Source organism: Podarcis raffonei, chromosome 4 (assembly GCF_027172205.1).
Source record: "Podarcis raffonei isolate rPodRaf1 chromosome 4, rPodRaf1.pri, whole genome shotgun sequence".
Taxonomy (NCBI): domain Eukaryota; kingdom Metazoa; phylum Chordata; class Lepidosauria; order Squamata; family Lacertidae; genus Podarcis; species Podarcis raffonei.
Genome location: NC_070605.1, coordinates 27,754,625 through 27,779,274, shown reverse-complemented (window position 1 = coordinate 27,779,274; position 24,650 = coordinate 27,754,625). Strand labels below are relative to the sequence as shown.

Sequence of the window (24,650 nt, the reverse complement as noted above, 5' to 3'; positions counted from 1 at the left end):
CCCCAGATGGAGTCTGATATGACAGAAAGTGCTTTAAATTTGCAGTGAGGTAGGGAAGACAAATTGCAATGCTGCAGGAAGAGCCCTAAGGTTTCAAACTATCACAGCAAGAACAGACATACTTGGCAGCCCACTCCAAAAAGCAGATATGGAAAAGGTGAAGAGGCAGTAGGTTAAGTTTCTTTAATAAGGCATTTTCCATGGCATGGATGGCTTTGAAAAAGTCACCTTGTAGCAAAGATACCATCAGCCCCAGCCAGCATGACCAACAGACAGGGATGATAGGGGTTGTATTCCAACAATATCTGAGAGGAAACAGTAACCCAACCCTGTTTCAAATTGATTCACCATCTGTTCTGCCAATACTGTGTGTCTAGGAAATCTTTAAAAAGTTAGGCTTGCTGCTAACAAGAATAACTTTTTGCACAGACTTCTGCCATGGTGTGGTTGGCAAAGGTAAGATATAAGAGGTATTTTTACTCCCAAGCAAGTGTGCATAAGATTGCAGCCAAAGAGGACACATATCCCAAACACGATCAATTCTGTTTTTATATACCTATTTCACCTGCTTAATCTTCCCAGAAACAAAGTTCTTTTTTTATGATACAGCATTGCAGATAACTTTGGGCAAGCGGAAGGCGACAGAGAAATTTTGTGGTGGGAGGAAATCTGTTAGAATATTAATAGAAAGAACTTACCTGTCTGAGTTCATCTGCCATGAAGAAGGAAGGTGCATTTGCTTTTGGCTGCATGTAAGCAACATGAGGCGCAGTTGGAGGATAAATGTGGTAATTTGGGAACACCTATTGAAAATAAAATTTGGAACAGGCAGTTTTTAGGATTTGAAAAGTTATGAGATCTTTTAAAAGCCCTCTGAAGTGCTTCCACAGAAGCCATATCAAAAAAAGGATGAGCATACTTATGGGTGCATACTTATGGTTGCGGCTGCAAAGTTATCAGCATCTGAACTAATTACTGTCAAAATCCAAACTTGAAATTCTGGGAGAAAAATAAGTTTGTATGGAAAGTGTGCAGGGTCAGCATAAGGAATATGAATCTGGTTAGGTAATAAGGGCTACATAAAATGCACACCCCAAGCCTGCACATGTCCTATAACCATCCTCAAAAGCCTTTCTCAGAGTGCCCCTGGCTTAGGGAGATAAGGCAGGTGGCAGCTTGGGAGCCTTTTCAGTGATAGCACCTTCATGGAGAAGGTATGGTGCTGAAACTTATTGGTACCAAGCCCAGGCTTTAATCCTTCATTGAATTTTAGTTTAAACTGATACTTACTCAACTTTTTGTGTTGTATTTTTTGAAATTAATTTTTTTAAGCTGATGCTGTTATTGTTCATTAATTCTTTTAAGTGTCACTAGCCTAGATTCTCAGAGCTGAGCAGTGGGGTAACATAGATAGATAGATAGATAGATAGATAGATAGATAGACAGATAGACAGACAGACAGACAGACAGACAGACAGACAGACAGACTATAAAGAGTGGGTGGCGGAATAGGTTGTATTTATCTTATACTTAAGAAAGTATCTAACATTCCAATGAAAGCATCATGGTGGCAAACTACCCAAGTCATGCACAAAGTTTGCCAAACACTGCTGTTACCTGCGCTAAGGGCTCAAGATACAACAGATTCTGCCATGTCAGAGAGCATGTCTGGTTTTCTTAGGGGGCAATGGCCTTAAAATAAAAAGCCAACAAAGCTGCACATACAATCTCACATAGAGGGAATCTCTGATGCCACCTAGTCTAGGCTCTTAGATTTCTATGCCATTCATCCCATGAATAAAGGGCTTAGTCATACATCAGCAGCCTGTGTAATTCTTCTGAGAACATGGAACTGCCTTCTTCAGAATCTGATCATTGGTCTTTCTGGTCTAGTAGTGCCTACTCCGGCAGGCAACAAGGTCTCAGCCAGAGATCTTTCCCTGGCTACCAGAAAGAGTTTAAATGAAGATGTAAGGAACAGAACCTAGAACACTGCATATGCAAAAGCATGTGATTGACAGCAGACCTATGACTCTCCCCATGCTGCTCTTTAATCAGTTTATCATGAAAGGAAGGAGACTCAACAAGCCTCGGACTCATGTACTCCTCCACTACAAAGATGAAAGAGTTTGGAAGCTTTCATTTCTGTTTCTGGAGTTTTTCATATCATTCAAACTATGCTTTGTATGAAAAAAGCCAATTTCAAACCATAATTATTGACCAGTTTAGGGTTTGGAAAGAATGCTAAATGAAAGTTAATTGAAATAGGAAGCTTCCACTCTTACTTGCAGCCATACTTGTGGAGGAAAGGAAAGGACTTAAGTCCAAGGCTCATCTAGGCTCATTCCCATCTTGATAAACCACCTCTCTGGTTTATCATATGGGGAGAGGTGGTATTCTGACCACCTCTCCCCATATGAACCGCCCTGGACCCTGAGATCATCATCTGAGCCCTTCTTTGTGGCATGCTCTCTCCAGGGGGGCTAATCCGATACTTTCATTACAAAGATTTAGGTGCCAGGCCAAAATATTCCTTTGCTTGACAGGCCTTTGGCTAATTAAATGGTCTATGGCCTCATGAACTATTGGGTGCAGGTTGTTTAGTTTGCTGGTATGTTATGTGTTTCTGTGTGTTTATACTGTAAAACTGGTTTTATTATTTATTTGTTAATAAATAATATAATATTCTGAGATAAAGGGCAGTATATAAATTATTTCTCCAACTGTGTGCAAATAGGAAAGCTTTGCAAGACAGAAAATGAAGCCACAGTGGCAGTCAACAGTTAACAGCCAAGATGCAAATCAAGCTTGGAAATGTGGTAATTACTATATGGAATACCAGCATTAATTTATGGATTATAACAAATACCTTCATAAATAAAACGGAATTCTCACCATTCCAGTTACAGGTGCTGGAGTTGTGTCAGTATAGAAATAGGTTGTGCCACCCACAGTTTCCTTCTGAATCACCTGGCCAGCAGCTGGCGGCTGGGAGACAGCATTAGTAACTGGCGTAGAGGCACTAGTAGGCACCATGTAATTTGCTGGGTTTGGTGTATGACTTCTTCGTCTAGGAGCAGGAGATGTGTGAGGAGTAATTTTAGGGGAATGAAGGGGAGAAGATCCTGCTGACAATGACATTCCTTATGAAAATAAAAGGAAAAAAGAAGACTTGCAGTGAAAAGGCATTTGCAGCCATAACAAACTCCAAGGCTTGGGGTGGGGGGTATATTCCCTTGCAGATAAAAACAGACTTGGGACAGCTGGACAAGGTGTTTTAAAACTTCCCAGTTTACACGTAAGGTTCAAATGAAATGGTTAGCCACAAAGATACCAACTTTTGCCCAAAGGGTGAGAAAAGCAATAGCAAATATTTGCAACATATTCAAGCTATTCAATTACAACTCCATCTAATTGTGCCACTTTGCTATGGCAGACAAAAAGCATCTGGTACTGCCACAGTTCTCTTTAAACCAAGGATGGGGAACTTCCGATTGGTGGGCCAAGATTGGCTTGTCAGGCCAATTACTCCAAACCACGTCCACCCACCGGACAGCTGATGGATGGGAGGAGATGGTTTATTCCTCCTACATTAGCTGTAAGGGCTATTCCCAAGCAAGGAACAGGATCATGCAGCCAAAGCAGCAGGATTTAATCCCTGCTCATCAGTTGATGAGCAGTGATAAAAGCCCTTTGTAAAAGAACTATTTGGAGTAACTTGCACTTTGTCTTTAAGAAGAACCAGTGGCAGAAGGGTAAGGGAGAAGAGTCTGCTCTACTTCTCCACTGCAACCACCTGCCCGCTTGCTTCAACCACCTCCATCCAATGGTGCATTGGCTGGTGTATTGAGGGGGGATCTTGCTTGGTCTGGGTGCATGAGGTTTACCTGCAGGCAACTATCATGCACCCAAACCCAGTGGCGTAGCGTGGGTTGTCAGCACCCGGGGCAAGGCAAATAATTTGCGCCCCCTAACCCATGGATTTGCGCCCCCTAACCCGTGGATTTGCGCCCCCTAACCCTAACCCCCAGATGTTGCGCCAGGTGCGGCTGACCCCCCCTGCACCCCCCACGCTACATTACTGCTCCCATCCTCTCATAGCTGGAGGTGCCGGCGACTCAACCTGGGGGCCTTTTGCAAGGAAAGCAGCGCTCTCCCATGCAGCCACGAACTGTAGTAGACCGGCTCTTTTGAGAAGCAAGGCGGCCTCAGCTGAGGGACATGGCTGGTCTCTGCAGGGGAAGGAAAGGAAGAGACCGCGGGGTCTTTTTCTTCCAGGCATCCATCCAAGAAGGAGCGCCTGCCTCTGGTTTAAACCTCGCTCACCAGAAGAGTTGCAGATCCAGCCGGGGCCGCGCGCGCTTTCCTGAGCGGGAAAGCAAATGCGGGGGAAAGTCTCCTGAGAGGCGCCCTCCCTGCTCTCAGAATGGCGGGATGATGAGAGGTGCCCTCTAAGGGACAAGAGACCCGGGAAATCCACCTCCCACTGAACTGAGCTGGGGTGAGGACTTAATTGGAAAGAGGATCGCAGCTTCCTCGAAGGGAGCCTTTGACCTTGAAGCTTGCTGCTGCCAGGGTGGCTTTTTGTGGTCACCCCAATTTGGGGCGCAAATACCCGGCAGCTTCGCCCCCCAATCCCCGCGAAGATGCGGCTTGGGGGGCGTGCGCGCGTTTCCACCTGACTCTCTCCCTCGCCCCCTCCCCGGAGCGTTGCAGTGAGAAAGGGAGAGTCTCCCGCTCGGCTGCTGCTGTTTCTCTCCACGTGTCCGCCGCCAGAGGCAGCAGCGTCAGCGGCGGGCGGCCGCGCCTGTGCGAGCAAGTCTGGCGGCGGAATGGTGGCGAGGTGCTGCGGCTGCCGCCGGGCCCTGGCGGTGGTGCCTCCCGGCGCGCTCTGCCTGGGTGCGGCGCTCAGCGGGCTCTTCAGCTTCGGCTTCTTGGCCGCGGCCCTGGTGCTACAACCTGCGCCCGAGGCTCTTCGGAGACTCCAGAGGCGGCGAGCGTCCCCCCAGATGTTGCGCACGGTGCGGCCGGCCCCCCTTGCACCCCCCACGCTATGCCACTGCCCTAACCTGCTCATTTTGAGTGTGAATGTAGCAGACAGCAAGGCGCTGCTAAGGGAAAGGATTTTCCTGCAAAAGGAAGGAAGAAGCCTTCACTTTCACAGCCTTGTTGCCTGCTTTGAAATCCTGGGACTTCAAAGCACCAAATTCCCTGGTATCAGTTGACTGACACCTGTCAAATTTGCCCTGCAAGGCAGATCCTTATAAGAACCTGACCCATGGAGCTAAAAACATTCCCCACGCCTTATTTAAACCAAACTAGAATCATCTGAAAGGAAAATACTGAGGTCTGTGTCATATAATTTGTAATGATTTATATAGACACCTACACAGAATTTTTTTAAAAAAAAAAACCACCACCAGGTTGCAACGATTACGCAAACTAACCACACTATACTCAGTGTCAAGACAAATTTATTAACTAGGTACTACTTACTCAACACTGAAACAAAATATGATGTGCAATCTATTATTTATTTATACATACATACATACATACTATAAAACTACAATGTTTCCTGTGACTATGATTATGGATGTTAAGTGTTTTTTTCCAAACTTAAATAAAAACAAACTGTAGGATTCAAAGCACCATGTGTGCTATTCATAGAAGCTTCTCAGCCCCCTCCTTGAAGCAGTATGAGGCATGAGGGGCTGCCCCAGAAAGGAGGGGGCACACAGGAAAAGCCATAGCTCACTGCTAAAGAAAAACCTTGGTATGAACAAGACCCATGTTTAAGATCCATGATGTTTCTGGGCAGAAAGGCTTTGGAAAAGTCCTAGGCATCATCCTGGAGAGAGACTGCCAGAGTTGACAGCACTGGACTAGGCAGATAAATGGACTTCATTTAAAGCAGATTCATATTTTCAAGGTAACTACTTATGATAAAACTATGAGGCTTAATTTTCCTCCTCAACCCTCAATTATTTCCCATCATGCAAGACAGGCTAAGGTTGCTTCCCTAAAATGGGTCTGACAATAGACCTCTTTTTAAAATAAACGTCGCTGGTTGCCCCAAACTTGAAAGTGAAACTAGTTTTTGTCTGCACTAGAGAATAAGGCAGCTGCTTTGCAGCATGAAAAATGGAGATGCTATTTCCATGGTACATGGAGTTAAGAGCTATGCTATCTAGAGAACTTGTTTGCATACTGCACATTGCAAATATAAACCTGTTTAGCCACCTCCACCCACTTCCCCAAACCTGGGTACTGAAAACTCTGAGGCAGCTAAAGTTTCTGCAGTCATGTATGTGACCTACAGCCATGACCATATGGAACAAATTATTTTATTTATTAGATTTACATACCGCCCTTCGTCAAAAGATCTCAGGATGGTTCACAAGATAACAAAGGGTGGAATTCAAAGTTGCGATATGGCCAGCATTAACATCTGTGCAAGCATCTCAGTTTGTCCGATGGAAACAATCTCCCCTCCCCTGAGAGTTTTTCCAACCAACCCCCCCCCAACGCCATATATTTTTTGGGGGGGAGGGGGAAGGGGAGCAAGGGACGAGTTGGGAAAGTCCTGTTGTGCAAGCGCAAGTGATTGTGGAGGTCTTCCACTTACAGGGCTTGTTAAGCGACTCCTGCCCAACGATATTAGCTAACAAGATATAGCAGATAAAACTGACAAATAGAAAAATAATGTACCTAGTACTACTTTGAAAGCAACTCTGCCCCCAAAGACAGGTTATTCCATGTTAACAGGTGGTTCCATAACCTTAGATTCTTCTTCCTCACTTACTATTCTCTTCACATTATTACTTTAACAATGTGCATTGTTTCATTTGTCCATCTTTTATAGAGGGTGGCGTCCTGCTTCCTGCACACTCGGTTCACTGCTCTTCTCCATCGTTTTTACTTAGAAAGTTCTTTCCTTCCTTCCAACAGCCCTGAATGCATTTAATCTAGCCCAGGGGTTGTCAATCTGGTCCCTACCGCCCACTAGTGGGTGTTTCAGGATTCTAGGTGGGCGGTAGGGGGTTCTACGGCACAAGCTGAATCCTCCTTCCATTGAGCACTGGTGGGTAGTAAGGAAATTTTACCATCAAGGAAGATGCACTAGTGGGTGGTTGGTATAAAAACGTTGACTACCCCTGATCTAGTCTTTCTGGTTTACAGGCTTTAAACATGTCCACATATTATCTTTGCTGGGAACCATTCATAGGCTTTGGAGGTGAGGTGGGGAGTTGTCCTTTGCCTGATAGGTTGTTGTTTTTATACCTCCAAGATAATCTTGTACTTCCGTTTTTCAGATAAAATGTTAATGATAGCTCTAAACATTCTGAAAATGAATTCAGTTAAGAGAGACCCCTTAAATAACGGTTGCAAACAAAGCTTACAAGCTCCTTCTAAAACTTGGTAATGCTAAGATGCTGCAGGAAACCTTGACGGCTGCAAGAATTACACTTAAGGTGCTGAAATGTGCAAAGTGCAGGTACAAAACTGATAACAAACACCTGAAGATGACACGGCTGCTATGCAAGACTTTAAATAAATAGAGCTTAGGAAGAGTCGGTTCCTAGATGTAATAAGCTTCCCTAGTGCTACTGTGATTCATAAGCTAGTGTAAATAAATTACTCTAAGCTTACCTGGAGCTAGCCCAGCATTTGCAGGACCTCCCATGGAAGGATGAGAGAACAAGGCTTGAGAGAAGGCAGATATATTTGACTGTGACATATTACTGAGTCGGGAGGTTGATCCTCCTTTAGGAATAAACTCGCTTGCCGCGGGATTTGGTGTCTGTTTAAAAAAAAATTAAAACAGAGTATGTGTTAAGTGTGAAAATAGATTTGTTTACTGAATAAATTAGTGGGTTTAAAGTTAAGAACGCACACATTTTTAGTAGGTTATTAAAAACTAACAGACATAGGACAGGACCCAAAGAACTACAACTACTGGTAATTTCAAAAGTTGAACGGGTTTTTTAAGAACTGTCCCCCCCCCCCCCGACAATTCTCAGCATACTGCATTGCAAACCTTTCAAAACCTAACAGAGTTTGTAATAAGACATGGCTTTCTGTGGCCCAAAGAAAAGAGTTGTACATTCTATGAGCTAGGTATAGCTCCCTTGACTGGAGATATGCATTCCTTGAATCCTGGTCATAGGAAACCTACTTGAAATTCTGTTTCCATACAACTTCCTTCATAATCTACAAGGTTGCATTACACACTGCTCAGCTATATTTTGAGGCAAGGAAACTGGGAATACTATGAGCTTATAAGTGGAATTAGAAGTATCAATTATGCTAATAATGGCCAGCTCTTAGAGCAATCAATTATGCTTAAGAGAACTAAGCAGTAAGCAGCTCTCAGGAAAGCTTCCTATTTTAAGTAACAAAAACTACTTTATTGGCGAAGTCATTTAATCTCTGTTCCACATGTTTGTTTTTAAAGATGTTCATTTCCCTTTAATTCTAAGGATTTTCTACAACAAGCTGAAGTTGTGCTTGGGAAATTTTAATTCAAAACCTGATGCTGTCAGAAAGCTAACTGGAACAAATGACAATTTCTCAGTAGAACAATCCTTACAAGGTTGTTGAGAAGTTAAACACTGTTCTGGGCAACTTGGACCAAAGGCAGAATACAAATATAACAAGCAAACTAAATGTAGAGCATTATCACAATGGTGGGGAACCTTAAGCCCTGCCAGGCCTCTCAATTTGGCCCACATCCACCTGTCCATCACCTGACATCATATTCAAAAAACACCAAATTACAACCAGAAAGGAAGAATCCAGAGCACACTTAGATGGTGCTCGTGATTCTTCCTTTGCTTCTGCAGCTTCAATTCAAGGCATGGCTACAAAGGAAGAAAGGAAGTATCAGAAAGGCATTTAGAACACACCTCTGATTCTTCCTTTTAAGTTGAATCACCTGAAGACACCAGGTGACTGACAGGTAGGCAGCCCTACCCATCTGTCAAAGTAGCCCACAAAGAGTGGGGGAATTCTGGATCCAGCCCACTGGCCAGAACCAATTCCCCTTTCCTACATTAGCATATAGCAAATAAGTGGCAAATTCTTCACTTACATTTTTGACTTTGCCCTCATGTTTTTGGAGTTGAGGGATAAACTCTGCATTGATATTAATTAGTGCTATCATCCAATTAAAGACATCTTGGTTGATCATACACCTATTAAATCAATTCAGTATTCAGAACATGTAGATGCTGCCTTTCTGTTAAATGTGACAAACAGGTCTGCTTACACAAGAGAAAAACCACAATAAATCCATCACAACAGGACAAACTTGTTTAAGCCACCGGGAGAAACAGTTCCCTTAAGGCATGTAGATATAAAATCTGCATATATTTTCGTTGTCATAAAATAATTCTGAAGAAATCACACGATTTTTAAATGATGCGTACACATTTCATAGCAAGCATCATTTCAGAACAGGCACTTCCTCCTGTGAAAGCACAAAGCGGCAGTGCCTCTTCTATCCAGTGCCTGGAATTAGTAAAGCAAAAGAAAGAATCACATGACAGATGCGGGCCAATAAACAGAAGTTCTAGGTTTAGGTGGTTCACCTGAGCCAAGAGACCTGTTCTGGATGGGCTGCACTCCCCCTAAAGGACTATGTTCCTGGTCTGTGTGTATTCCTGGGTTCAGCTTTGTCTGTGGTAAAGAGTGCCTTCCGTCAGCGCCTAAGATGGCCTGGACAGTTATTTATGCAATGGTAATATCTAGGATTAACTATGCAATGCATTGTACATACATGGGGCTGTCTTTGAAGATTGTTTGGAATATTCAGTTCCTTCACTGGTCACCAGTGACTCACCACTACTGAGAAGACCTTCATGGCTTCCAGTGAAGATGGCCCCTGCAGACCACAGCTTTTGTACATTCTTGTACTGAGAATGACTACTTTAAAAAACCTGCTGCCTGATAAATTTAGGGTATCCTTTGACTCTGGCAACCAACTAAGCACCACACTTCCAACATTAAACTGTCAAAAAAAATTGATGGGCCACTGATTGTTCTACTGGGCTATGTAAAAGATACAATACTACCAGATGTCAGAGAAATGATAATAGATCTATTAATCACAGTATGGTTAGCCATTAGTTAGCTAACAAAAGCTTAGCATAATTAGAGTTAGAGAGGGGAAACAGTAAAATGACCAAGATATAGCTAAATTGAGCATTTTTATTCATTAGCAGAATAATAAAGTTTAAAATTCACTTCACCCCTACTTGTGCTTGAGTGTATTTTAAATCTGGTGATTGTGCTCATGTCTTACCCAATGTACTTATGTCATTTAGTATTTACTCTTTCCATTCGTGTTAAATGAGCACTATCACAATTTTTCTTTTTGATTTTTTTATATATGGTTTTTAGATTGGTGTGATCATTCTTCAATAAAGGGGGAGAGATAACGCTGCTGGATACCAGATAGTCTGCCAAAGATACATATGAAAGTGGTGGGAGGAAATTCAAGGTGGTTGTATTACAGCTAATGTTAAGGTCAGCCTTCACTTCCAAGGCAATTTTCCAAAGGAGAAAAAAGAGTTCTAGGTAGGAGACTTGGCTTCTAAGACAAAAGCAATATTCATAAACAAGGGTTTCGTTCATAAACAAGATTTCATTTTAGTTTGATCAGGTTAATTAATTAGTGAATATCTTCTCTGGTTTTTTTATAAATTAAAAAATCGGCAAGTTGGCTGTTGATTCAATCAAGAACAAATATTTTGTTCACTATCTCTTTGATTCAAATGAATACATAGGTCCTCATTTTACATCTTTATACCATTAATAAAATCTTCAAGTACAGGATATAAATAGAACAGATAACACAAGCATTTAAAGTCCAAATTGCCAATTTTATTTTTACTTATTTAGCAAAATATATATGCAGTGGAAGACAGGAGTGCCTGGTGTGCTCTGGTCCATGGGGTCACGAAGAGTCGGACACGACTCAATGACTAAACAACAACATATGCCGCTTAATGAAAAATATAAAGCTAAGTAGTTCACATAGTATAAAAATGCTGATTAGCCAACTGTCTTCACACACGTTAAAAATTACACTACTCCCATTTCCTTTTTCCACATTGAATCATAAAATTGCAGAGTTGGAAGGGACCCTGAGGGAATCTCAACAAATACCTGAATATATTCTACATAAATCAATGTATGCGCCTATCACAGCAATAAACATTCTCCCTCTTCCTTAAAACAGACATGTACACATTTTCTTCAAAGCAGACAGACATTGTTTCTCCCCTTTCTGCCAGAACTCAGGCACAAAACCTTTCCCCACAACGTAGGTTTTCTCAAACAAGCACTATGATCCTCAGGCTCTGCTTCTATTGTCAGGTCTATTACTAGCATGCTCCTCCCACAACACACAGCCTCAAGGCAAGCATCTTCTGCATCTTCTTAAGGTACAACATTCTCATCCTCACTGAAGATGGGCTGCAGCTGGACCAGGGAAGAGGGAGAGATACCAAATTAACAGATAACATGTTGTAGCTGGTTGCAAGTGGTTACACAGAAATGATGTGTAAGCGTCTTTTACTGTCTACAGACCTTGGGTTCTTCATTCATGGTCTAGAAGAATAAATTCAAATTACTTTTCTAGAATTGCATTTACTGTTTAAGGAAGCAACAAAAGGGAAAAACTCAAAGCTGTAACTGTTCAGGAACAAACTAGTACATTCACAAATTCCAACTAAGGGTCACAACATACTTCTTTAGACGGAAGAGTAAACAATTTACCAAACAAGGGCCAAATCTGTCATCATGTACACATCTGAATGCTTAATTGAAATGAGACTCTAAAATACAGGAAAAAACTGAAATATCCTGGAAGTGTTTTTCTGAATTTCTCAAGATTCAGCAAAGAATGTTATAGTGCCTTGAAGGTCAAGTGACTGTGGCATCATAACAGACTAACACAACTACACTTCTGGAATCTGCTTGGTCCTTTTTAACTTTAGTAATGTGAGGTTTTTACTAACAAATTATTTAAATTTACAGAGCAGCAAGAAACCATGTGTCTTATTACAAACTCTGCTTGATCAAAACCTAGTTAATGGCACATGCATGACTTTTTTTAACTGACCTTATGAAACACCAAGTCATGGTCCTTTCTAGAATAGTTTATATTGAGAAGAGATCAACATGGATAGTTAAAAAACTCAAAACACAATGGTCACAATGTGACCCCATTATGCCTCAGATCATGACTTTTATGTCTCGTTTACAGAATAAGGCCAAAATGTATTATAACAAACATCATAAACATCAGCTTTGCCACCTCACTAAGATTCTCAGAATCCCAGTATAAGGCTAATTCCAGTATCAGAATCCTCGGGAGGGTTACAGACTGGCCACAAATCAACCACCTCTACAATATAGTGAAATTAATTAGAAGTATGACAATTAAAAAAGCTCAGTAGCATGAGATAGTGGGCTGGATTCTCATCCACTGGCTGCAGATCTTGCAATCCACACAATGTACACACACCCTTTCCTAGCTCATTTGTGCTGCAGATAAGGAGAAAGGAGGTGAACATGAGGGAGAGGACGGGCAAGTTAGGCCACCTAGTGTAGTCTAAATGGCTGTAAGAGCCATATCAGCTTGAGATTCTCCTAAGTCAAATCATTCTTGCATTGGGGGGACTTTTATCCCCACTTCTGTACTGAAACAGCACTGCTGCTATGCTGAAGCCTGGTCCTTTGGCAATGGCTCTGGGAGACCCTACATCTTTGTTTTACAAGCTGCAATGGAAACATGTTAAGGGACCAACATGTATAAAACAGAGATTTGTAGCATGTACAGGCCAAATCTACAATTACTGCAGATGTTGCTGCAAGTGGTGTATTATACCCCAATGCAGCGATTTAATGCTGCAAATTCCATTAAATCATACATGATGTGCAAGAACTGAAGTACAACATTCATACAAACAAGGCAAAAGTGTTTAGTTTATGTGCATCAATCTGGCTCTTTTCAATATTCATAAAGCTAGCAACTAAAAACAGTTGTGACATTCTCTCAGGCAAACTTACTCTTTTTTAGGGGTGCGGGGAGCGCACAATGTTGAGCTCTTCGGTGGAATAGAGAAGTAAAATTTCCATGATTTCCATAAAAGCAGCAGATAATGTGGTGTTCATATATTAAAATAACCAAGGTTGCAAACTGTGTGTGTATATAGGTGTGTGTGTGTGTGCACACACGCAGTGAGAAACACAGGTTGCTAGACGGGGGGGGGGGGACAATGCAAACTTGAACAGGCCACATTTTTCTACAAAACTTTTCAGTTTGGCAACCTACTTAGCATGTACCCCTTGCACATGCATTGTGACTTCTCTATATAATATACAATATGGAATGCTGCAAACCATTCTTCCTTCTTGGATACTTATGTTCAACTACTGACAAACACCACCACCACAACAACAGCAACACTAAATTAATCAGCTTGAGTTCATTCTCTCTCTCTCTTTGTATGACTTTTCCGATGTGAAACCAAAGACACACTTAACTTCAAATCACAGTTTAACTGAAATCAGGTCATTCTAACCCTAAGATCAGCCAAAGCAAACACTGAGTAAGTCAGGTCCTAAAGGGGAAAATATCCTCTGTAATGCCTCTGACTTGTGCAACAATATAGCCTACAAGCTACATTAACTACCTGGCACTACACAAGAAAACTATTAGCATGATTTATACAAAGAACAGTAAAAATGCTATTGTTCCCATGTACAGCGGAAGCAAACAAGAGTAGTAAGAAATGGGGGGCGGGGTATTCACTGGGTGACCATGCTTCCCAGTCTCATGCTAATTCTGTGAACTACTCTTGTCTCAGTCTGTTTTTATCTTTGAGGTTGAGTGTGCCTCTCTATTCCACTGGAACAAGTACCCATCTAGAGCCTCAACACAACATATAGCAATAATGCCCTTTGAAAGTCCCTAGAGGGCTAATCACAGGGCAGAAAGTGCCAGACATCTATTCCTACTCATAGTAGCGTCAAAGATAACCAAAGGCAATTTAAGTCACTAGATGCTGAGTGAGTTTCTTCTGTGGGCTAGGATAAGGAGTACAAATAAGATAACATAGTTTTGCACTACGATTGCTCTCTGAAACATCTGCGGTTCTCCAGATGTTGATGGACTCTCAACTTTTCACAGCCCCAGCCAGCACAGCCTATGTTTAGCGATAACAGGAGCTGCAGTCTAGCAACATCTGGAGGGTCTAAATTATTCAAATTATTTCAGCTATTCCAAAGAAAATAAGTTTCAACTTCTAAGGTGTTTTCTTAAAATATATTACTCTTGCCACGCAAACTAGATGATACAGAACATTAGTTGAGAAGTGTGTAGTTTATTAGATAGTCACTTTTGTTGTCATTTGTACATTTGACCTGTGAAGATTTCGGCCAAATTTCGGCCCATCATATGTATCTAACTTCAGCATTTTTGAAAAAATAAAAATAGTAGCCAAAATTAATTAAAGTGACTAGAAAAAAGTAATTTTACCTGTAAATTGTTTTCTGTGACTCTGTTCCACCAAACCATATTGATGGGTACTCCTGTTTTACACCTGTCAGCCAAGCAGCCAATAGTGTTCTTTGATTTTCTTGCCTTTGATCCCACCGGAACTATTCTCTCCTCCAGCATCCCCAGTCGATACTTCCTTGGCTATGGAAAAGAAGGAAAAAAACCAGGGCACTCCCAACATCCCTTAGTCTGAAACTCAAACTAGAACTAGATGATAACATATATTTGGTTTGATTGGTGGAATAGGAAACAATTTGCAAGTAAAATTTCTGACTCTGGTCATTTGACTTGCCGTGGCTTGGAAAAGGAAGTTGAGAGGAGTCAACAAGCAAAAATAGTTTGGAGTAGATTCCAGTTGGTGCCCTTGCACTTAACTGAGGAACTTTTGATCTGAGGACAGATACCCCTACTAATGTAAAATAAAGGGAGGCATTTTTTCCCATTCCCCCCTCCCCGCAGCACCCATAAAACATCAGTGCCAGAGAGATGGGGAACACTCCAGAACAGGGTGGCATGGGGAGCAGTAGAAAGACAATATCACTTTCCCTCCACTTCCCAATTGGGGACACCAATTAGATTCCACCTTGACTCGCAGTGCAATCCTGTGCATATTTACTCAGAAATACCGTAAGTCCCACGGAATTTAATAGGACTCACTCCCAGGAAAATCCAATAGGATTGCAGAACAAGCTGGCCTGTACAGTTTGGTCCTAATATTTCTGACATTTCATTAGAAAAGTCACATCTATATCACTTCAAATAAACTAAGACTTGTTTGAAATATGTAGTGCCAGGTCAAACTAAAAGCTTTGCCTACTACATACCTCCAACCAGGATACTAAATTCTGACACCTGAATTTATGAACAGATTCCAGAGGACAGAAAGGACTGGGTTTGGTTTGGAAATAATGGGTTGTAAATGAACAAATATAGGCAGAGTAAGCCCACTGAAATCAGTTTGTTGTTGTTTAGTCGTTTATCCGTAGACTTGACTAACTTAAGCCCAGTGATTTCAGTGGGTCTACTCTGAGTAAGATTTCATTAAATACAATCCAACTGTTCAAAAGAGAAACCTTGGAAGTTCTGGCATAAATGTCTCAAAAGGATATAGATAAATTTTCCTTGAAATGTTGTCCATGTCAAGTTAACATATTTAGTCGCAAAGAGTTGGTTACAAAGAAAGGCATATAATCTCTTATTACAACTATTTTTACTGGTGCACACAGGTGATAATGAAATACTTGTATTTTTAAGCTTTGAAGGTATACATTCAAACCCCAGACGTGTTTCTAAAATTAAGGTATCATCTTGCCTATCAAAGTAAATATGAAGTAATAAAAGTAATTCCAAGAACAGTAATTACTCAACAATTCAGAAAAACACACACAACGCGCTCTCCAAGGTTACTATGAAATGCAACTATCCTTATTTACAAGCTGTATCCTTGCTGACAGTGAAGAAAGCCCTGCTGAGTTTTCAGACAGTATAAAATTATGAACTCTGAGCTGTATATAATAAGCAAGCACTTACTTAATGACCCATAAACTCATGTCACTAGAGAAGCTTCCTGCTCATCAAAATAAGTATTCAGTAAGCTACAGCAGAAGTCAGACATTGGGTTAAAGCTGGCCCTAAGGTGCAGTGCCTACTACTAAATGCAGCAATAAAGTTTTCTAGCAGGTAACTTTTAAGAAATTGAAGCTGAACAGCTGGTTTACTGTCCATTGCTCAGTTAAGTGGTTCATCAAGAAAATTAGCTGGATATAGATGTACTGCTTGCTCCTCCAGTATATATTCCATTCCATTCAAAATACCCATGGAAAATTCTTGTCTCACAATTATTCTAAACCAGGGGTGTCTTCCCCACATGCTCCAATGAAGTTGGAGTACAACTACCCATACAAAATACTTGCAATGTAGTTATCCTAGGATGGACCCATGATAAAATTACTTCTTATTATTTTTTTACAGGAACAGATTGGAAGCAGACCTTAGTTTACGCTCCTCATTGAAGACATATTAATTCCAAAACAGAGATCTCATGGATGTTTGAATCCAATATCTACTTGTTTAGTTCACCTCTCCCCACACAGAGAATCACAGAATTGTAGAGTTGGAAAGGACACCAAGGGTCATCTAGTCCAACGCCCTGTAATGCAGCAAACTCAACTAAAGCATCCATGGTAGATGGCCATCCAATCTCTGCATGAACAACCCATTGTAAAATCTCAGAAGTGTGCTGCACAAAGTTCAGTATCTACAAAGATAATCAAAGAACCATCAAGAGGTAAGAACATTACCCAGAGCAAAAAGATATGAAATTGTTTTCTGAATATTTAAGTAAGGTCAGAAGACAACATCCACAGGAATATTAAAATAATGAAATTTCATCCAGCCTGTTCTAAATGGAGTTTTTTCCAGAAGATTAAAATCACCATTGCTTATATGACAAACGTGTGCATATGAAGCATGTCGACTGAAACAGTTCATTTTCAAAAAACAGAAGATAGATTTTGAAATATATATATATATACACACACTTTCGTGCAAATAAAACAGGTGAACGGCAAAAGAAACCATATCTACATTTGTCAAGCTAAACTTAAAGAACATGACTAAATTGGACAAGAAACCATGCCTTTCTACATTAACAATACCTAATGTATGTGTCCAACTAGTTTTATGCAGATCTTGATGAGAGTTTAGATTACCAGCTATGCAAGCACTTAAGCAGCAATTCAAATATCCTGGAGATTTCTTTCCATAAAGCCAACTCTGCTCAAAGCAAGGACTCAATTATATATGTCTCTTCCAAGGCTCAATCAATTTTTAGTCAATAGTGGCTGGAGAAGAACTGCCTAACTCTTTCCCAGCTACTTATTATTCAGCTCAAAATTACTGCATCCAGAGCTGCATAATCATCTGAAAAGGGAAACACACCCTGAGAGGGCAATTTTGATCTGAAAAACAGGAAAATGAGTGGATGTGGTAGCTCATTCCTCCCCCTTGCAATATCTGGATACATTTATTACTCAACCAGGAATAGCCTAACCTGATTAAATGTAGATTTGGAAAGATTGAGACTGGGAACTGAGTGTCCAGTTGCATGGATCTTTTCACATTATGGTCACCTGTTTCTTGGTTTTGTCCCAACAGTGACTAATGGTTTTAGAAACAGATAAAATGAGAAACTGGATTTACCTTGGGTTGGCAATTTCAGTGTAGTCCATATTTATTCAGTAACAAGTATGTATCAATGCAAGATGGGGAAATTTTCAACTAGCAATAATTATGCCTTGGATTAACCTCATTGGCTATGATTAAGATGGAAGCCCAAAAACTGTAGAAAAAACAATACTCAGCTTAAACTGGATAAAGTGATAACATGGCCCAATTTAGCAACCTTCGTAGTTAATGACTAAATAACCAGCAACAGCACTGGATAAGTAGTGCTAATATTGTGACCTTGTTCTCACAAGGAATAGGTGATGGGATAAAATGTGCCTGGTCTTGCCACTTCAGACTGCATGTGAGGGGTTGACATGACTGAACACATTTCCAAAAACAGTCCTACATGTATGTCAAGGGGGGATAGAACTCTAACATGCTTGTATTACCTATATTCTGGGGCACATGATAGAGCCTTCTCACACAATAGGCATATATACAATTGAAAAGAGGAAGCAGCAAAACACCAACGTGAAAAAGGGGGAACATCCTGATCAACTCTTGATTAGTTACTAATCCATGCTATGGTGTTATGCTGCTCAGCATTTGGCAATATGAGACACTGGAGTGGGGGCGATTCACTCAAGAGCTGCAAAACCTGGAACGGTTTTAGCTATCACTGTCTTATGTCTTATACAGCTATGGCCCCAATGTTTGAGAATAATTGAAAATGTGAAAATAAATATTAGAAATCAGAGAAAAGAGTTAAATTCTGGTGGATTTTTAAGTATAGAGTTAAATTTTAACTCTTAGGCTATGCCACATATTTCATTTTAACTGATGGAACGATAGATGAAAGTTGCCTCTCAACATTTTTTAAAGACCACATTTTAAAAATGTTGAGACACAAATTGCAAAGTCAAAAATGCAAATTCAATTTCACAACACATCCTTAGTGATCAGTATTTCCTCCATCTGCAACATAACTGATGACATAACAGGTTGAACAACCAAAATCCTGGCTTTTGTTATGCTGCACCTAGAAAACTCAATGAAGCTATAATGCATACAGTACCAGTCATTAGCAATAACTAAAAGGATGGGAATGGCTACAATATAATGTCCTTTTTTGTGTGTGTATCCTGCATGTCACACACTTAAGCACAATTTGTAGCTACTTTTGTACCAAAACTGAGCATTCTTACCACTAATCTGGCTGTACATGAGCGAGACAGAAGGGACTAGCAGACAAATAGCACAATCCTGTGACCCAATCCCTCAATCATGAGTTAAGGCACACAGGCAGCTGAAGCCATTAACTAAGAAACCTGAATGCCATCCGTCCACAAAAACTTTAGCTGCTGTGAAATCGCAGACCAAAAAGACAACTTAAAGTAACTTCAATATTCCTTCTGCTTAAAACTTGTACACGCTAGTCTCAAACTACAAAGATAACCAGAAAAGCAGAATGCTATTGCAGTGATGTTTTAAATCTCAAATTTTAAAATAAAAATGTCTTTTTGCCTCTTTTATAGCACCAAGACGCACCACTACTCCTAGTATAAAGAATGCTAATTCCATCACTGTAGGCTTTGTTTGCCCAGCTTTTAGGACACAAGAGTGTCAAGCAAAATCATTCATCCAAAATGTTTCCACAAGGAAAGAAGACGGTTTTTTACAGAAAAGCTCCTCAGATCTTAAAAAAAATTCAGGCCTTCCGAACCACAACAGTGCACCCTAATTGCTCAGAACAGCAAATTTCTCCTACAAAATTAAAACAAGAGTGTAACAGAACAAAAACTGCAGTGCACTTAACACTTGAGTCTGCCATCTGCACCACAGAGGGGCTTAACAATCAAAACTTCCTATATCTACTGCCTTAAATGTAAGTGCATAACATTAACAGGCAGCTAATTACAGCACCGGATTTTGGGTGGTACGTGCCGCTCTCCTACACAGGAAAGCCGTGCCAGGAGGACGCAAAACTATGATGTACTGCACTTTAGAGGATGTGCAGAACGGAAACCAAGATGGGGGAGGGCGCTAAATTATGTCCTCACTTATGATGCCATATTACCAAAGTCCACCCCTGCTAATTATCCCCATTGTTTCAGTGGCAGCAGATCTTGGTATAACATTCTGACAGTTAACTGTTCATAAATCCCCGTTATTTAAATCGCTGACAACCTAACGCCCAATCTTGAAATGTATTACCCAGAAGCTATTTTTGCGAATGATGTGAATGGTGCAATGCTTGTGTGGGAGTATATTGTTCAGGGTCCCCAAACTGGCTTTGTACATTCAGTGGCAATTATCCAATCACCTCCTTGAGTGTGTGAGGCTGTTGATGGGCTTGCAATAAGGCCAGGAGTCAAAACCTCATTTGTACGAGTCAGCACCCCTACCTAGGGATGTACACACAATCATCATGACTTGCACATCACAGTGACTTTTATTTGAGCAATTGCAATTTATCCAAGCACATGTGTATTTCTTTCTTAGAAGCATTTATTTATGCAAACTATGCCTTCACATACTTTTAGATGGGATGAAAACCCTGTTAGTGTCTTGTGTGCTCCCTCAAGTTATAATAAAGCAATCACCACCTGCACAGACACACTTGCATTTTCCCTCCATATGTATTTGCTAAAAATCAAACTTGTTTTTGTAATGCTTCAAAAACCTGCAAAATTATATATACACAGATAGGACAGTGGGGCAGTAAAACAAACTACTGCCTGTATCAACCGAAAGAACAAGAAGCCCAAAAGTCACTTCGGTTTGCTACAGCCGTCAAATTATTTGTTATCCCCTATTCAGCCAATAAAAATATTCTGCTAATTGTACTGTTAAACTTTGGTTCCCCTGAGAATGAACCATTTTTTTACACTGTACTTTAATATATTACTGCCAACGTCCCAGACTTTGTCAAACCTTGCCTAGGGAAGACAAAAATGTCTTAACTCTTTTTTTTTTGTAATGTGAAGTCTTGAGATCAGAAGTCTTCAATATCAACAAAGAACAGCATTCATTTAATGAAGTGGCACATAAAAGATTGTTACTTGGGAAAGCAATAAAAAGGACATGGCATAATATTAAATTGTAAATGTTGGTTTCTTATTGCAATTTTCACAAGCAAAGAAAAGCTAACTAACCTTGAAAATTTTACAACAGAAACCTCCAGAAGTTCAATAAAGGGAAAGTGACTGCTTTGATAAGTTGGCGGACATTTAATGATGACAATTTTTAAATTCTCTGCAGGGGTAGAGTAAAAGCTATTCAGTCTATGGTTTACAGATTTTTCATGGCTCTATGTAATGTGACTACTGCAGGAAGTTTTCTCCTTAAACAGTGGATTTATCAAGAGTTGTTTGGAATAAAAGTTGATAGACGCCTATTTGAAGATGTTGTCTTTACCACAAATTGCAATAGAACCAGGGCTTTTATTCAGCCGGAACTCAGTTCCGGCACCTCTCAGGTGAGTGCCATTGCCATTATAAGATAACAAGGGAGGCATTCATGGTGAGTTCCGACACCTCTTTTTCTAAAAAAACTGCACCGAATAGAACATTGTGGAAAGGCATTGCTTGAGGATCAAGTTAGAGTGCACTTATCTAGAAAATTACAAGCAATTGTGTAAATGAACTGAAATGCATGCCCAGAAATGTGCATTACATATGGCCATATATATAATTGATGCTACTGTGTAAGCTATCAGTTGCTGTATGTAATAAAGCAAGTGGCTCTTTTGTTATCTAGAAACTCTGGCAATACCTACTTTTCTCCTTTGAGATAAGCTGAGGGCAGCAAAGTCGTTGAACAAGGATGAACCAGGTGAAGTAAGAGAATCTGGGAAAAAAAGGTTACAAAACACATACAGATATAAAATAATAATATATTTTAAATATAATATAATAACATTGTTAGTGTTTGAAATCTGCAAAGTAGAGCCAGAAAATAATTTGGCATGTGCCTAAGGAACTGTGCATGTTCAGTGGAATTAACTTTCCCCCTCTGTTAACAATCACTATGCCCTGTAAAACTGTGGTGCTTATAAATTTCTTTGGACTTTGGAATACAAGGGCTAGTTTAGTAGATTACTTGTATAGAGGCTATGTTTTATCAATATCAGCATTTAAGTCCTATTGAAATCAGAAGTTAACTTAGCATTTACATATGTTAATTAATTCACAGTTGTGTGTGCTTTAAGTCGAAGTTTCTCAACTACCAGATAATTCTGCATGATGTCCTCTGCAATCTTAAGCTCTCAAAATTAATGTACACATCCCTTAAAATCTTCCTTGTTTACTTATAAGTGACTCCCACATGGAAAAGCACAACTGAAGGTTCCTAGCACTGATGGTAGGAATTGTTAGAAAAGTAAATTCATACAGCTACTTGATGTTTCCCATGGACAGGTGTTTAAAGGATTACAGACAGAACTGGCTACACCTATAATATAAACACTTGCATAGGTGATTATTGTATTTCATTAAAATACAAACAGATTATATGGGATGCCCATGACTATGACAGTCTGCCTCCTGAATTATTTTAATGAAATGCCCAGGGGGGAAAGGAATATTTGATTGATTGATTGATTGATTGATTGACTGACTGATTGATTCATCCGAAGATCTCAGGGTGGTTCACAACATAAAAATACAAAATGATAACACAAAATACATAATAAAACAGAAACAAACCAATAAACCCCCTCCCACAAACACATTTAAAAGGCCATAGAATGGTAATCAGCCAAAGCACTGGTTGTAGAGATTATATGTACTTTATGAAATGTAGGCACCAGGTGAGCCTTCCATCGTTGAGCATTCCACAAATGATGAGACACCACACAAAAGGCTCACTCTCGTGCTGCCATCCTCCATACATCATATACAGCTGGGCCTAAACCCCAACTGAGATGAATCTAGAAAAGATGGTCACAAGAACCAAAATAGCTTTCCATTTTCAACCAAAGTGGATGACTGTTTAGGAAATATGTCTTGCTTGAAAGCAGATTTACTATGTGGCTCTAAAATGTAATATATGAAGGTAGGGCCTATGCTCTTAACTACAGCAATTTCTCCATGCATGCCCAAGCCCTCAGGTTTATCTCAAGTAACTCTTTGAATACTGGCCAAAGACTGCTCCCAAGAATTTTGTTCAAATATTTAATCTGCCATTTTTTTAATATCACATGTTGCAGAGTAACATATGGAAAGCAAGCAAAACAAAATGGTGATTATAAGCATTAATGATAATTAAAACTGAGCTCACTTGTTGAAAGAGGCTGAATACTAACACTTTAAATAAAATCAAGATAAGAATCTAAAGATATTGCAACCACATTAAAGCTTGAAAGCCTTGCTCCCATAAAAATAGCTTAACATAAATATTGTTAAATATTAACCTAAACATACTGTTAAATATTTAATATTTTTTTGTTAAGAAAGTCGACTTCTTACCGTGGCCTGCATAGGGCTTGGCACTGTCATTAAGAAGGCTAGGGGAACTGCTGCTATTTGTCATCCTCTGCAGAAAAAGAAAAAGAAAAATTGTATGGTGAATACAACAATAGGGATCATGTGCAGTTTTAGCCCATACACTGAAAATGGATGAATAAATATATGGTTACAATATAAAGCTAATCAAACTGTTAGCTTTCTGTGACTCCACAAATTGGTGTGTCCAAATAAAAAGCTATAGGAAGCATTTAGTTACTGGTTAAAACATTTAATATAAACACTGATTATCATTTAGCCAAGAACATTGTGTAAACATCGAGTTGGATCCAGAGTTTCCGTTCCACAGATGTGACTCTAAACTAGGAGAAGGTTGTGTTGGAAGAGGGGAGAGTTTTGCCAATTCTTGCTTCCGATTCTGGAGGATCCCCTAATTTACTGAAGAGGTTTTTCAGGGGTCACAGGGAGAAGGAGGAATAAGTGAAAATTGCCTAAACAAATCCCATGTATCAGTAGACAGATATGTATCCTAAACTCCCCTGAATCCATTACAAGTACAGGCAACAACTGATATACAGTGGTACCCCGGGTTACAGACGCTTCAGGTTACAGACACTTCAGGCTACAGACTCCGCTAACCCAGAAATAGTACCTCAGGTTAAGAACTTTACCTCAGGATGAGAACAGAAATCGCATGGTGGTGGCACGGCAGCAGTGGGAGGCCCCATTAGCTAAAGTGGTACCTCAGGTTAAGAACAGTTTCAGGTTAAGAACGGACCTCCGGAACGAATTAAGTTCTTAACCCGAGGTACTACTGTACAGGTGTTCAAAATGTGCGCAACCTCACATGCAAGCATCACAGTAACCTGGAAGTGGCTGGAAAAGGGGGTGAAGTGGAGGTGGGGGCGGAAGAGGCCAAGCAGGCTTATGCGGGCTATACCGTTGTGCGTGATGAATCGGAACGCATCCCCCGCACAAATCAGGGGTTGCTTGTACCCAGATAAAAAGAAGACAGGTTCAACAGAAGGCCAAGTGAGACTCCTGAAATTGTGTTGGGGGTATGTGTTACTTTCTATTGAGCCAAGGGCACTCCCTTATCAAAACAGAGTTGAAAAATGGGGCCTAGAATCCTAATGAAAGTAGATCTGGACTTTAAGAGAGTTAGAACTATTTGGGACTATCAAAGACAAGAGTGTTCACCACTAGTCAGCTTATACTGTAAAAAAAAATCTGCATCAAAAAGCTAAACCACAAACCCTTTTCTTAACTTCCATACAGACACCGCTCACTTCCATGTTGATCCTTCTGAATTTGTATGATTCAGGATGCAACACACTGTTGCTATGGATCCAAATAGGTCATAATGGCCTATTTAGATTTCAGGCTAAAGACAATAAAACCTCAAAAAATGCCCATCATTCAGATGCTACAGGCAAAATATAAGA

General features: G+C 40.3%; 1 protein-coding gene across 4 annotated transcripts in view; it reads right to left on the bottom strand.

Moving 5' to 3' along the window:
- The window catches only part of PAN3 (poly(A) specific ribonuclease subunit PAN3), a 56,832-nt gene that overhangs the window by 15,713 nt on the left and 16,469 nt on the right, over nt 1-24,650 (bottom strand). For 3 of the 4 annotated variants that reach the window (XM_053385955.1, XM_053385953.1, XM_053385952.1), the window contains exons 3-8: nt 23,209-23,275; nt 21,519-21,589; nt 14,552-14,713; nt 7,654-7,804; nt 2,896-3,143; nt 699-803 (exon numbers count right to left, since the gene is read on the bottom strand). In XM_053385955.1, the coding sequence (XP_053241930.1) occupies nt 699-803; nt 2,896-3,143; nt 7,654-7,804; nt 14,552-14,713; nt 21,519-21,589; nt 23,209-23,275 (804 nt within the window). The remainder of the gene's footprint in view (nt 1-698; nt 804-2,895; nt 3,144-7,653; nt 7,805-14,551; nt 14,714-21,518; nt 21,590-23,208; nt 23,276-24,650) is intronic. The other variant, XM_053385954.1, reaches the window with a different exon arrangement.